General features: G+C 29.5%; 1 protein-coding gene across 4 annotated transcripts in view; it reads left to right on the top strand.

Moving 5' to 3' along the window:
• Window positions 1–16453, top strand: part of LOC119603939 (J domain-containing protein) — a 76475-nt gene that overhangs the window by 948 nt on the left and 59074 nt on the right. For all 4 annotated transcript variants that reach the window (XM_037956241.1, XM_037956238.1, XM_037956239.1 and 1 more), the window contains exon 2: window positions 3757–3927. In XM_037956241.1, the coding sequence (XP_037812169.1) occupies window positions 3841–3927 (87 nt within the window). In that variant the 5' untranslated portion in view covers window positions 3757–3840. The remainder of the gene's footprint in view (window positions 1–3756; window positions 3928–16453) is intronic.

Below are 16453 nucleotides of genomic sequence, written 5' to 3' on the forward strand. Positions count from 1 at the left end.
AAAGAAAATTAATATTTTAAAAAAATGACAAATATAATCTTAAAAGAAAACAAATTTCTTTCCAATCATGAGCTTGATTTTTAATCATCAAAAAATGCACACTGGGCTGTATGTTTGTAATATTTGGTTAAAATATGTTTTGCGAAAAGCAAAAGGTTTGAATAATGAAATACTGTTTTGAAATTTGGTTATCTATTCATTTAAAATCAGGCTTGGAGGGTAATGACTACATTTTCAATTACAATTACATTGAAGCTTTTATGTACTTTTTTTTTTATGTAATTATGTACTTGTAACTGAAGTTTTTCAAGTACAATTATTTGTAATTGTAATACAAGTTTTTCAATTACAATTACTTGTAATGGTAATTGAAGTTTTGCCAATTACAATTACTTGTAATTGTAATTGAAGAATTTCCAATTACATGTATTTGTAATTGGTTATTGCCCAATTACACATTACAAGTAATTGTAATTGACCATGCAATGAATTACTTTGTGTAATCATTACCCCCATGTCTGTTTAAAATAATTGATTCTAGAATTGCCATCAATGTAATTATAATTACATATTATAATTAAAATATGGTTTGCAAAAAGCAAAAGGTTTGAATAATGAAATACTGTTTTGAAATTTGGTTATCTATTCATTTAAAATCAGGCTTGGAGGGTAATGACTACATTTTCAATTACAATTACATTGAAGCTTTATTAACTACAATTATTTACTTGTAACTGAAGTTTTTCAAGTACAATTATTTGTAATTGTTATACAAGTTTTTCAATTACAATTACTTGTAATTGTAATTGAAGAATTTCCAATTACATGTATTTGTAATTGGTTATTGCCCAATTACACATTACAAGTAATTGTAATTGACCATGCAATGAATTACTTTGTGTAATCATTACCCCCATGTCTGTTTAAAATAATTGATTCTAGAATTGCCATCAATGTAATTATAATTACATATTATAATTGTGAAACTTTTCTGAAATTTTTTTTTTTTATTAATTATTTCAATAAATTTCAATTGATTAGTTTTTTGATTCCTTTAAATCAAGTATTTTTATCTTAACAACTTAAAAAACGTCAAAGACAAGAATATTGATCAAAGATTCCGAAATTGTTTGTATTTTAAATTCATGTGCTATGACCCGTCCGTTTGTATGACTTTTAAAATGCCCATATGAACCAATATTCGTTTCTTTAACCCCCAATACAGCTTCTTTTCTTGCAATACTACTTGAACACTCACAAAAACATACATATTTTGATAATACAGTAATTGTAATACTAGCAGTTTTGGTGGAAATCGGATCGGACTTCGCGCAAGGTCTTATAATAACCAATAAACGGTTAACTCGATTTTAATAAAATTTTACATATCTAGATAGGATGTTAAGTTAGATTGTGATACCGTTAAAATAATTCCTCCTTACTTTATACCCGGTGAAACTTTATACCCGGTGAAACCCAGATCACGAACGACGCCTATGCTTCACAAAAGTTATTGCACCGATTCCTCTTCCTCCTCGTCTGAACAACTTATGCAATAGGTGTTACTAGGGTAGTCCCTAGATATAACAATCGTACAAACACACAGTGTCTAGTAGGAATGCCTATAAAAAGTTTTAACGAAATTTAAACGAGGCCATTTGGCCTATTTTGACAAACATAATATTATTCCTCTTTAATTCCTTCATTCCCTGATAGAACTAAACATTTAGTAGAATTATTAGTGGCGACATTTTCGAGACAATCCATATCATGAGAAAGGCGCTTACCTAGATATCGTCTAAACAACTTCTGCAATAACCCTACAAAAATGTTTGAAGTTCATGATCCACATGGGTAATCCCAAAACTACTCTGCTGTAAACTTTATTGGAATACATGATCCATTTAGTAGTCTTATGTAAAGTAGGCATGGATCATGTTTATTTTTTTTATAACAACATGGTCCAGGACCATAATGCAAATCACTTACTCTCATTAATTGAAGAAGGGAGTAGTTTTGGGATTATTCTGATATAATGCATGTATGGATTATGTGGTCCACACCTAGGACATCATAATGTTAAATGGAGTATGTAACTTCCATATATTCGGATTAGTTTTGGATCAGTCCTAGTCCTTTGAAAAGTACTCTTTACACTCATGTGAGAAGTAGTCGAAATTTTTGCAGGGAACTGTTATTTACGAACCAATAAGTCCTTACCTGGAACATCCATAAGTATGCCTATAGCCTTAACAAATGTATATCAAGGGCAGAGAGATTGAAGTTTATTTTCCGTGAAAGAGCCAGAGTTCATTAGGTAATGGTAAAAGTGAATCACTAGAGTTCCAATTTCTCTATAGCTCATTCGTCGATCGCGTTCGATATCACAGCTGGGAAATCTGAATACTCTTTAGTTAAATATTTTTGTCCAAGGACGACCCATTAATTACACATTCATTGAATAGTTTGATTTCTCCGAATGGCAGAACAATTCGATGGACTGTCGTTTCGTCTTTCATATCCAAGTGTCAAATGAAATCGGATTACTTCTAATTGTTCTCATATCCAAGGTTGCCTAATATGCGGACCTCCGACACTGTTCATAATGAATGGGCTTTTGAGGTCGATAGCATTTCTTCTCATAACATTATAAATTCAGAATAACTGTTTAGAAACAATTGATTTAAGGGACCTGTCACAGAATTACATTCCGATCTAAAGTGGAATTGTGGAACGACAACTTTTTTGGAATTAAACTATTTAAAATTTTTAAAAAGGAATTGAAATTTGTTTAAGGTTATGGTTTTTTTGAAGTTTTATTCAATTAATTTACTACTTATGTAATACTTCCACTTTCAATCGGAATGAAATTCTGTGTCAGGCCCCTGTCACTTTTTTTCGAAAATCCTCCACTTTGTATTAATCGGTGCATAAATCATTTAAATTAAATTTTTTAAATAACATTCCAGCAGTTTGGGGGAACAGTCCTGAACTAGTTATTTAACCTATCATTTGGGTCACCACTAGCCATCCGACAAGTTATTTTGACATGGGCATGTACTAAGAGAATGCCAATTGACTCTTTGAAGACAAATGGACAATTGACAGAACAAACAAGTTTCAAAATACCCCTTTCTCTTTTACCTAGGATACAGCAAAGTGACGACAGTCTACGTTCTCGTTTACCTAGGGTACAAGAAAGTGACGACTGCTTCTCGTTTAAGTGGAAAATAATGTCTTTAACGTGTGCTTTGACTCTTTGTCAAATACCTGGGATTAGATATTAATGATTTGTTCAAAGAAGTTAATGAATGTTTAAGAACTTAAAATATTTGAAAATTAGGTAACATGTTCGCTTTTGCAACCACATATTCCAAACACCCAACCCAGTGTGCAAACTAAAAAGGCTCAAAAACATTTTGTCGTTTTTTTGCTATTTTTGTTATCACAATCAATTGTCATCAACGTCGGAAGTGTATAGACACAAAAATAAAAAAAAATAAAAAACAGAATGGATTATGTTTTTATTTACACCTCCAGGCGAGTTCCCAGCTGTCGTTGGAGTACTCGTGCTTTTGAATCAATTAAGATTAAATAGAATTGGATTATATATAGCTACAAACATAAATAAAAAAATAAATAATATAATAATATATATAATCTTGTTTGTTTTTATTTTCTTTTACTGCTAAATTTTCAATTATCAACGCAAATAAAATATAAAAAAAAAATAAATTAAATAATTGTTTATTTTAGTGTTCAATTGGAAATTGTAATTGTTGTGTATTAAAGGAATTTGAATTTACAAATAAATAAAACGAGACTAAATTCTACTTAAAAATGAGTGCTGTCGATTCGATTATAAATTTTAAACGTGATCCCAATGAGGATTTCTATGGCATGCTCAATTGTGATGAGAATTCATCGGTAAGTTTTTACTTATTAATTTATATAGATATTTTTATAAATAATAAATATTTCAATTTATTTTGTTAATAAATAAGTTATAATATTAGCCCAGGTTAACGTCTGATAATGTTTTAATTATTATTAGTATTTTATTTATGCACATAAATTGACGAATATATTTTTATTTAACTGGATATCTTTACTGAGAAAAAGTTTTCGTGCGTCATTGGTTCTGTTAGATAAAATAACTTAGTAATTCAATTATATTAATATTTATATCAATACTTTAATAAGTTTATACTTATTAAACTGATGCCATTAGATCAGTTCTAAAGTATAGGATTACATTAGGTAATTCAGTATCCATTACAATTACTTGTAATCGAAGTAATGCCCATTAGAATTTTATGTAATTTTAATGTAAAATAACTCAATTACATAATTCAGAAAAAGTTATATTAAGGAATGCAACAAATATGCTGATTACTTTCATATTTATTATTTTAACAATTACAGTTAAAGTAATTGTAATTTCAATACATAATATCCATCATAATTATAAGTTATACTTCAGTTGCAATTACAAACAACTGTAATTGGTAATATTTTAGTTGCAATAACAAGTAATTGAAATTGTTAAAACTTCATTTGCAATTAGAAGTAATTGTAATTGGTATAACTGTAATTACTTCTAAAGTAATGTAATTTATTATTAACATTAGTTAATTCACAACATAACAAACGTGTTCATCTCGATTTTCAAGTGGGTATAGAGTAGAATATTGGCAGTCTCTGCCTCCAGACTTTTAGTTCGACAAAGAGTCAATGCATCCGAAAAATAAAGGGATTTTCACTAACGTCTAACCACCTGGTTGGCTCTAATTCATCTTTCGTCACGGATGTACTCTTTGTAAAAGAGGGGAAGATAATCGTCACTTTAGTGTCCCCTTTGTAAGCGAGAGAGTGGACACTTAATGAACAAACTTAAGCTTTTGTCTGTCTATTAATAATCTATGGGGTGACGATTGATTTTATCGTAGGATAGGCACATGTTAAAATAGCCAGTCACCTAGGCAGTCGGTGGCTAGGTATAACTCTAAGTGCTAGGTTAAATGGGTAGTTCGGGAATGTCCGACCGAACATTACATCCAAAAAAGACAGTGATTCCCAAAAACGTCTAACCACCTGGTTGGCTCTAACTCGTCTTTCGTCGCGGATGTACTCTTTGTTAACGAGGGTGAAGATAATCGGTGGCTAGGGGTAACCCTAAGTGGTAGGTTATATAGGTAGTTCAGGACTGTCAGACCGAACTACTGGGGGGAGTTATAGAAATGCATTCTGGAAAAAATTAATGCGATAGGACCACATTGACTGGTTGCTCCACGCTCTGAAGAGGAAAACGATGTTTACAAAAATGTTGGCACCAAATTTGTCTTTTTGAATTTTTACACCAAATAATTGTATAATGAATGCACTTTTCGTTCTAATAACATATAAAACACAAAAATTGGTTAAAAATTTTAAAAGATATTACAAATTCCTCCGATCATTTAGTGTCACAAAACACTTCACTGAGAAATATTCTAATAAAACCATGTCATTACATTAAACATACTCGTATTAACTTAAATGTGGGTTTTTATCCTCATTAGATAGTGTAACCCGTATTCGGGGTATAGTCATAAATTAAAACCCCTCAGATAGCAGTTTCAAAGCTTTAGTTTTAGACTTTCAACAATTTTGTTAAGCAAATTTTAAAATTTTAAGATAATCTCTATATGACTTATGGACAACAAAGAAAGGAATAAAATAGTAAAGAAATTAGCACGATATCTCGCACATATTAGCGATACCTACGATGTAAATTTTGAGAATTTCGAAGAAAACTATATTTTTGGTTTGAAGGTCAAACTCAAGCTTAGCAATATTGGGAAATTTTCTTGAAATCATCGTAAAATATTATTTTGTTTTCAAATAATTTTAATGAAAGTTAGGAAAATAATATAAACAAGTAAAAAAGTATAGTCGAACGTGGCCGACCATATGATACCCTACACCATTTACGAGTATATCGAAAATGTGTATTATTTTTAATAATAAATCATTTACTTATGTTGATTTGATTTTTCCCTAATTTCGATATATTTTTGATGAAAAACTTATTTTATGATGGAGGCTATATATGGGGGCTAGGGTCAATTATGAACCGATCCTAACAAAATTTGATGGAGGGATTTGTGTTTAGATTAAAGTTAATTATAACGAATTTCATTGAAATGATAAAACGTAGTTGTGCCTATTTTGTATACTAATATCGTATATTTTTCACAATTATTTGGAGGCTATTTGAAATAATGGACTGATATCAACAAAAATCAATAGGGCTCGTCCTTGATTCAAAAGTAATGTGTGTACCAAATTTCATCTAATTATCTTCAAAATTGCGACCTGTAGTTTGATTACAAGGCTTACATGGACAGACAGATAGACAGACAGACAGACTAAATTGGTCTAGGGCCTAGACTCTAGGGTATAAAAGGCCCGTATTTATGATGATATCGAAATTAACCCTTAAACTTAAATATACTTTTATTATCATATAAAAAGTCCCTAATATATGAACTAAATATTCAATGCCATTTGGCGAGAAAACTGTGGTTGATAGAGAAAAATAGATATCAAATTCGATTTCAGCAGCTCAGATCATCTTAGAATCGTAAAATGAGATCAGTTCTCTCTTCAAAGGATTGTGACACTTTGGAATAATTATATTTTTCGGAAAAGCTTTTCTTGCTTATTTTATCTGTACTTTTTATGTTTGCTCGCACGTTATCTAGAAACAGTTTACTTTTATAATTGTAATGAACTTTCCAACTGCACCTCGTAAATAATATCTGTCAAAAAACAACATCTTCTATGTCATAAAATAATAAATGTAGAAAATTCTAACAACATTGATGGATTTTATATACCAAATACAGTGATTATACCCTACACCACTTTAGTGGGGAGGGTATATTGGGTTTGTGCTGATGTTTGTAACGCACAATAATATTGGTCCTATACCCACCTTAAAGTATACCAATCGGCTTAGAATCATTTTCTGAGTCGATTTAGCTATGTCCGTCCGTCCATGTAACTACAGGTCGCAATTTTGAAGATAATTCAATGAAATTTGGTGCATTATCTTCTATTGCCCCACGGACAAAGCCTATTGAAAATGGTTAAGATCGGTCCATTATTTTACCTAGCCCCCATACAACTGAACCCTGGAATAGGGCTTGTAAACCTTGTAATCAAACTACAGGTCGCAATTTTGATGATAATTCAATGAAATTTGGCACATGATCTTCTATGGTACCGGAGACAAAGGCTATTGAAAATGGTTAACATCGGTCTATTATTTCACCTAGCCCCCATACAACTGAACCCGCCGAATAGGGCTTTTAAGTTCATAATTATGTTTAATATACTCATATCTCGACAAAAAGCTGCAAAAACCAAGTTCTATACAAGATTTGATGACCCTCACGAATTCCATAATAATAGGTTCTCATATGACCCTAGCCCCTATGAAAAGCCCCCATCAAAATTTCACTTAAATGTCCACAATTTTATTCAACAATAAACGGCTTAAGTATGTATATCTGAGGCAAGGTACAATTCAATTTAAATGCTTTATTATGGCAAATAAATCACATTATATTTTTGTCAAAGGTGTAGGGTATTTATTGATCGGCCTCGCCCGACTATAATTTCTTACTTGTTTACTTTTATAATTGTACTTTGAACTTTCCAACAGCACCTCGTAAATAATAACTGTCAAAAAACAATATCTTCTACGTCATAAAATACTAAATGTAGAAAATTCTAACAACATTGATGGATTTTATATACCAAATACAGTGATTTTTATTTTGTATTTAAAAACAAATCTAAAATAGAAAGGACATCAAACTCTGACGACAGGCACATAAAATCTGACACTTAAATCAATTTGATTTAATATACTACAAGTATGTACTTCTAGAGAAGTGGTTGAAGGTTGCCATTTAATCCTGCAATACAATTATAAGACAGAGGAAAAGTGTATAAGGGAAGAAAAAGGAAACATTTGTTTTACGGCTTTGGGTCTTAAATTTCACGAACGCACAACCAAGATAAATCAAACCTCCTAGTCTAGCCTTATGATTTAAGCAATTTTCTGAGTTAATAGGGAGGGAGGAATAGAAATAAAACTTTAAGCCAAAATAAATTATGACTATACGCCGCAATCTATTTATTTTTGGGCAAATAGTACTTAAAGGGACTTAATTGTTTTATTTTTTTTTTTTTGCAATTTCAAAGCAACACAACTAAATAAAGCAAACAATTATTAATCTTAATTTAATTTTTTGTTTACCAAGCTCTTGTAACAGTTTACATACAAACTGAACTCATCCACTCACTCGCTCCATTAGTACTTAACAGTTTAAGCCCTAAAAATATTTACAAATATGTAATAATACAATAATAATAATAACAATCATAATAATTTTCATTAATAATTTCCAATTTTTGTTAATAAAAAGAAAATAAATAACAAAAGTGGAATAAAACATTAGATAAATGATTGTTTGTTCAGTATAATAAGGATATTTACGAGTTATGCGACTCAATTTGCTCAAATTTGCGAGGCGATAAACTTATCAATGTTGTACAACTGAAATATACAATTTCATATGCAATTGTATAAAACATTTGACGAGCCTTTTACATGTCTACCTGAATACCCTTAATAAATTTCTCTTGTAGCAAAAACAATACAACTGCCAATGTGAGTGTTTGAAAATGATAACAACAATAAAAATACATATACATATTAGGGAATAAAATGGAAAAATCCTTATCTATATCTGTAAATGAAAAACTTTTATAAAAGCATAAAAAAATATAGATTGAAATCCCTATAAACACAACACTGTGGGATGTTATAATGAAGGCATCACTCATTTTCAAACAAAAGTTTTAAATTATTTTTTTGTCAGCATTTCGTTGAAACTTAATAAATATTGATGGTAAAAGCAAAAACAAACGATTAGACAAACATTTTTTTTACTTTTACCAATTCTTGTCATACTTAACGAAAAGTTTTATGGTTTATTAAACATTTTTTTGTTTTATGTAGAAATATGTTTTTGTTTCAAGGTTTCATTTTTTTTGGGTTGTTAACTGAAGTCTGTATAATTATTTAGTTAGTTAAATTAAGGACAAGTTTAGAATGAAATTTAAAATATTTACAAACACTAGTTGGTTAGAAAATAAATTTAAGTTTACCACAATTGGTTCGAGGAAAGTTCTATAAAATAAGAAAATTTATAAAAATGTTTAACAAGGGAAATACATATAACAAAATACATATAACATTTTATAAGTACATTGTAGGGAAACAAAACAGAGTCTCTAGCGGGAATCGAAACACGTAGTTTTAAAAACGCCATTTTTGGCCCATAGGAAAGTCCATTCTGCAACTTTTCTGATATACAATCTTCTTTCTTCTTCGAGATTACATCACCGTTGAATATTTGTTGAATATTAATGGTTTTTGTAAAATTCAAGGTGTTTATACCCTACACTACTATAGTGCGGAGGGTATTATGCTTTGTTTATCTATATATATAAAAATGAATGTGTGTTTGGTTGTATGTTTGTATGTTTGAACGTTATAGACTACAAAACTGCTGAACCGATTTTCTTGAAATTTTCACAGCGTATGTTTTCCTGTATGTCTGGAATAGGTAATAGGCTACTTTTTATTTTGAAATTTCAAGTGGGCGAGGTGCCACACCCATATTAGAAAATATTAAATCCGTATATTTGAGATAATATAACAGTTAGAGTCCTCAAATTTTGTCGGAGCCACTTTAGTGTCAATATGATTATTTAGGACAAAAAGTAGGCGGACTAGCATTAGGGGGCGTGGCACCTCCCATATAAATTGAAAACAAAAATTCGTTTATCTTAGAAACAATTACAGTTAGAATCTTAAAATTTTGCACAAATAACTTTAACATCCATGTTAACATTTTGGAAAATAAATTGGCGGACTACCCATGAGGGGTGCGGTACCTCCCATATTAATTAAATGCAAAAATTCCTTTATCTGGGAAACTAATAGAACTAAATTCCTCAACTTTTCCACTAAGAACTTAAATATTCGTCTGAACATTTTGGGTGAAAAAGATCGGACTTCCATCTAGGGGGCTTGGAGCCCCCATATTAATTAAATAGAAAAATTCGTATATCTGAGAAACTATTAGAGCTAGAATTTTCAAATTTTACTTGAAGAACTTTGACATTCATCTGAACAATTAGAGTATAACGGGCGGACTTTCAGTGGGGGACTTGGTACCTCCCATATTAATTAAATACAAAATTTCGTTTATCTGGGTAACTAATAGAACTAGATTCTTCAAATTTTGCACAAATTACTTTAATATTCATCTAAACATTTTGGAGAAAAAAGGGCGGGCTTTTATCTTGGGGGCTTGAAAGCCCCAGATGAATTTAATAGAAAATCCTTATATCTGAGAAACTATTAGATGTAGAATCTTTAAATATTACATGAAGTGCTTTGACATTAATGTGAACATTTAGGGAATAATTGGCGGACTTTAAATGGTGGACTTGGCACTTCCCATATTAATTAAATACAAAAATTCATTTATCTGGGAAACTAATAGAACTAGATTCTTCAAATTTTGCATAAATTACTTTAATATTCAACTGAACATTTTGGGGGAAAACGAGCGGACTTTCATATAGGGGGAGTGGAGCCCCCATACCAAACAAACTTAAGCTATATAGAATATTTGTGTAAAATTTTAACCCTCTAGCTGTTTCCTTTCGGTTTCCATCGTGTTTTCAACAGACAGACGGACGGACATGGCTAGATCGTCTTAGAATTTAATAAGGACCTAGAATATATATACTTTTGTGGGTCTAAGACCAATATTTCGATGTGTTACAAACGGAATGACAAAAACAATCTTTTTGGATGGTGAATATAAAAGTGTGTTGAAATTTTTGAAATAATTCTCCATTAAGTGTTTTGTGAGAGTAAATAGTCTGAGGAATTTGTAAAACTTTTACAATTTTCCACCGATTTTTGTGTTTTATATCATAATATAAATATATATTCCAATTATTTGCTGTTAAGATTCAAATATATAAATTAAGTGGTAAATTTTTTGCAAAAACCTTTTTCTACTTCAGAGTTGTGGTGTCACCAGTTAACGTAGTCCTATCGTCCGAAAATTTTCCAGAATGCACTTTTATAACTTAAAGTTTAGGTCTAGAGGCAGAGAAAGATAATATTCGTATTTCCTGTGAATTTCAAAAAATTTTATATTTGAGACACAAAAATATGGAGTCATGGGGTCGAAAATATCAAAATGTGGAAAATTGGTATGACTTTTTTATTGTCATTAATATTTTTACGGGAATATTTAATGACATATTTTGTACTTACACAACAACTTACTTTTCAATGACTACTATATACCGCCTGCATGACTCTTATGTACACTAATAAGTACACAGAGGGAAAAAGAAATATACACGCCTGGTACCAAATTGACACTAAACTGTTTATACGTACGACAACACTATGTAAGGTTGACAACGCAAGGTTGTCAACATTGCAACAATTCGTTGTCGAAATCTAAATTTTATACACATCCGTTGTGTAAATGTTAACAAACGTGGTAAGCTCACTATATATGAAATACCATTGTGGGCCGATTACAGTATGCACATATTTTCCCGTAGTAGTTTATAAAATAGAATTCTAACAATTTAACACCCTGATCAAATTTCAGTTAGTGTATATATTTGTCTGCTAAGTAGTTAGATAAAATTTACGTCAATACAAATCATGTTCAAATGATTTTATGTAAACAAATAATGGATTTATAAATAGAAATTAAAAAAAAATTATTAATTTACACTGTAGTCCTGTGTTAAATGGTTAACTAAGTGTTAAATGAGTGTTACTTATGACTGATTTTGATAAAAGTTAAATAAATATTGTAAACAATTTAACTCATAAAAATATTCCATAAAAAAATTTAATTCCTGCTTTCCAGCATTAACAGCTCTAATTAAATTTGTTGTTAAAATAAACAACAAAATTTTTAAGAAAACTTCCAAAAAATAACAAGCCATTAGCATGAGTTTAATAATAATAATAAAAAGAAATCAATTGAATTAATTTAAGTGTTAATATAAAATTTAAACAATTTTCAAATTTAATACGTTACTGCTTGCATTCTTTTAAATATGTGTATATGTATATGTAACAATAACAAAAAAAATTCAAGGTGAATTGAATGTATATCCAAAAGTTTGTATATTTATTTTTACCTGTTTGCACAAATCTTCGAGGCATTCAAATACAAACAAAAGTTAATTTTCTATGGCTTAAATCAATTGTAATAATATACTTTTTTTTATTTGTAAAATAAATAACAAAATAGCAACAATTGAAAAAAAAAGAATAAGATAAATAAACAGTTTTATTAAAACCACAAACCCACCAATTATTGCTAAATACATGCGAACAGTATGCGTTCACTGGAAAGGGGTATAAAATGGTAGAGTGGCGGACAAAAAAATAATGAAAATAAATTGTATTTATAGGTAAATAATCTAAATTATAATTTATTTAGGGTTTTTGTCGGTTTAATTAGAAAGTAGGGAATAAAATTGATAATGTAGGACTAGAAATTAATATATCGCTCATTTACTACAAGACTGGCATAATTCAGAAAAAGTCGTTTCGAGAAAAATGGCTTTGAATGTTTAATGACATTTTAAACTCGCTAATGGTTTACATAACCACTTACTATTCAATGACTACTACTTACCGTCTGCATTACTTTTAAGTAATCTTATAATGACTTATATATAATCAGATAAGTAAGTACTTTATTTTGAGTTTTGTCGTAGTAGTGATTTGTAAGCGAGCGTGGTAAGTACATGCCTCCAATGTCATCACCGTGTTAAAAAAATGAGTTAAAATGCTAATGAATGTACGTTTATACTGGGTAACTTTTAAATAAATCAAGGGATTTGAAAAATTAAACCAGATTCAGATAGTACCCTTTAATATGTTTCTCATCTAAATTTTTATTTATCTAATATGCATGAAAACATGACTTTCAGTTTTTAAGTTTATTACAAAAAATCGATCTCACATTTGTAACTTCGGACTTCATACTCCCATATCGATATAGATCTAGAGGAAAGTTTGAAAGTATTGAAAATTATAAAAAAAACGATAAAGTGCTGTTCTATATATGAAGATAATCACATTAAAAATCTAGTTTATGGTCCCCATTAGACCTATTTTTGATACTAACGAATACAAACATTTCCCCAATATATTTGAAACTTAATTAAGTACGCATTATATTTATACCCACCATCAAATCATGTCTTGTATAGTTAAATTATTTTACAAAAGGTGGACTAGATATGGATTTAGATCTTTATAAATCAAATATTTCTTTCTAAGATTTACGGTGAAGTTTGTTATATTATATTGATACTAATGATGACTTGGCTTAGTCTTTTTCTATATGGTCCCCTATTATGGGGAATGAGTTAATTTTGGTTTTAAATAAATCTCTATATCTACAATTTCATATAGAGATTTATGCTCTAAACGGACTTGTTCTCAGTTGTACTGATAGTTTAGGCTATTAATAAGCATTATATAATTTTCTGAGGGGTCCTTATATGGACGATAGGGTTAATTATAGATCATCATAAAAATTGATATATAGATTTTTGTTCTCATAGAACTTGGTCATGTGAAATTCCATCACAGTACAGTTATTTTTTAGCCAGTAATGAACGCCGTTAAAGTCGTTTTCTGAAGGGAACTTTATATAAGGGATAAGGTCAATTATAATATCATCATAAACCCTGGGTATAAACACCATCAAAAAAGATAAAATATTGTTTTTAAGATCCGTTTGTAACACATCGAAATATTGGTGATACCCTGGGTCCTTGTTAAATTCTAAGACGATCTAGCCATGTCCGTCCGTCTGTCTTTTGAAAACACGATACTGTAAGAGCACACAAATATTCCCTATAGGTAAGGTTTGTTTGGTATTCAAAATGTTGTTCCACGTATTCGCATAGCCCCATATAAGTGGCCCCCCAAAAACAGCTTTAATAGTCATAACTGTTTTAAAAATAAGGGTATAGCAAATTTTATGAATATCGGTCCATAATTGACCGTACACCCCATATAAAGTCCCCTTCAGAAAATTACTTTAACGCTCATTACTTGCTAAAACATAAGAGTATATCGATGAAATTCGACATAAAGAAGTTTCATATGAGCGAAAATCTATCTACCAAATTTTATGAACATCGGTCCATAATTGACCCTACCCCCCATATAGGGTCCCTTTCAGAAACTTACTTTAACGCTCATTACGGATATAAAAGTGCGAGTAGAGCGATGAAAATCGATATAAACGCTAATGACTGAATTAAAAATACGATGAAATAAGAAACAAATAATTATAATTACGCACCAAATTTCACGACAATCGGTCTATAATTGACCCACCCGCCCATATACATATATTCATTAGAGTGTCCCGAAGAACAGCCTTTTCAATAATTTCATGTAGGAATACCTCCCAATTAATTAAAATTGTTCGCAGTTCCCTACCTGCGATTGAAAATTCTGACTTCAGTATAATTTTTGAAAATAAAATATCTTCGATTATTTCGAAATGGGTCTCGAAAATTCCGTAATTTTGAGCTGATTACGGGAAAAATAATCTTAAAATTTTTGTAGAGTATTTTTGGTCCATTCTAAATATCATCCTGATATTTATAGAGGAACTTTCCTTTTACGGCATACGGTTTGATAATGTGCACAGAAAAAAATGGATTTCAAAATCAAACAAAAAATTCATAAAGCCAAGTATTTTTTTTACTAAAATAGGACCTATCACGAAATTCGTAAAATCAAGTACTCAAATTCGTAAATTCTTTATTGAAAAAATTTCAGGATTTTTCTTATTAAAATAATATACTATTTACGAAAAACATTAATAAATAATCGCAACATTTCCAAACAATTATTTTACTGAAACAATAACACAAGTTATTAGTATTTGTACTGAAATTCAAGCAAATATGTTATCTGAAACAGATAAATTATTTATTGTATTTTGGCAATAATAATAAGCAAAATTTTTTATTGAATCTACAAACATTTTGTTAAAAAATATATGCTAAATTTTAACAAAAATTTTACAAAAAATATTTAAAACAAAAGTAGTAAAAAAATTACATATATACTTACAACATTTTTAAGAAAACGTTTCTAATTCTAGAAACTATTATTTTGTACTGTGAAAACTGAAACACTTATACAATAAATGTTATAAACCAAATAAGAATTATATCAATTCATTTTAGTACAATCCAAAACTGGTTTTATTGTTGTATTCCATATGCTGACATAAAAATAAAATTCAAATAAAAACATTTATTGAATCAGTAAAAATATTTACTGAAAATTAAATTTATTTCAATAAAGTGTTTGTTAGAAAATATTTTCCTTCTGTGTGAACATCAAACAAATTCGTTATAAACCCAAATAAAAATATTTATAAAAATCGAAATTAAATTTAAGCAAACGATTGTTAAGAAAAAAATTGTGCATATTTTTTTCTGTGTGTATATAAGATTCGTCATAGCCGAATATAATACTCTTACTTGTTTGTGTTGAATTGGGGGTAGGGTCATTTATGGATTGATCTATAAAGTCATTTTTAAGCCAAAATTGAGTATTATATATATTTTTATGATTCGATATCTGACATACTTTCTAGAAACAAGAAACTAACTTATATTTATATCGTGGTCCGATTTAATTTTTAAATGACTTGAAGGTCAATAATTCACTTATAAACACTAGTATCACAATGAAATCCTGCATACATAATGTAAACATAAAGCCATGTACCAAAATTTATAGGGATATGCCCATATTTACCCTTACCCCCATATAAGCCCCCTTTAGATAATCACTTTTTGCAACAAATTATTAAAATGTTTCGGAATTAAGGTAAACAACTTAAAAGCTTTATTATTAAAAATAATCCACATTTTTAACATACTCAGTGGTGTAGGGTATCATATGGTCGGACATGCCCGAAATTGAAATTTTGATTGAAATTACAGCATTATCTGCAATTATTATTGTGTTATTTGTTGTTGGTGTTATTGGACTTCCTACAACACAACTATTTTACAAGTAAAATTTATCGATTTGTGCAAAATCTATTTTTCTATTTGTGTTCAATGGTTTCAAAAGTATTGAAAGCAAAACCTGATTTCTTTTCTTCAACTTCAACATTAAAAGATAATCTTCTATTTAATTTGTTTGGAAAAGTTTTATTTTTCCCATTTCACTTTAAATCCATACATATGTATGTATGGATGTATGTGGGTGTGAATTTTGTTTCGT

Source organism: Lucilia sericata, unplaced genomic scaffold, assembly GCF_015586225.1.
Source record: "Lucilia sericata isolate MDLA Ls3-8-SP2 unplaced genomic scaffold, ASM1558622v1 Contig000348F_arrow, whole genome shotgun sequence".
NCBI lineage: Eukaryota > Metazoa > Arthropoda > Insecta > Diptera > Calliphoridae > Lucilia > Lucilia sericata.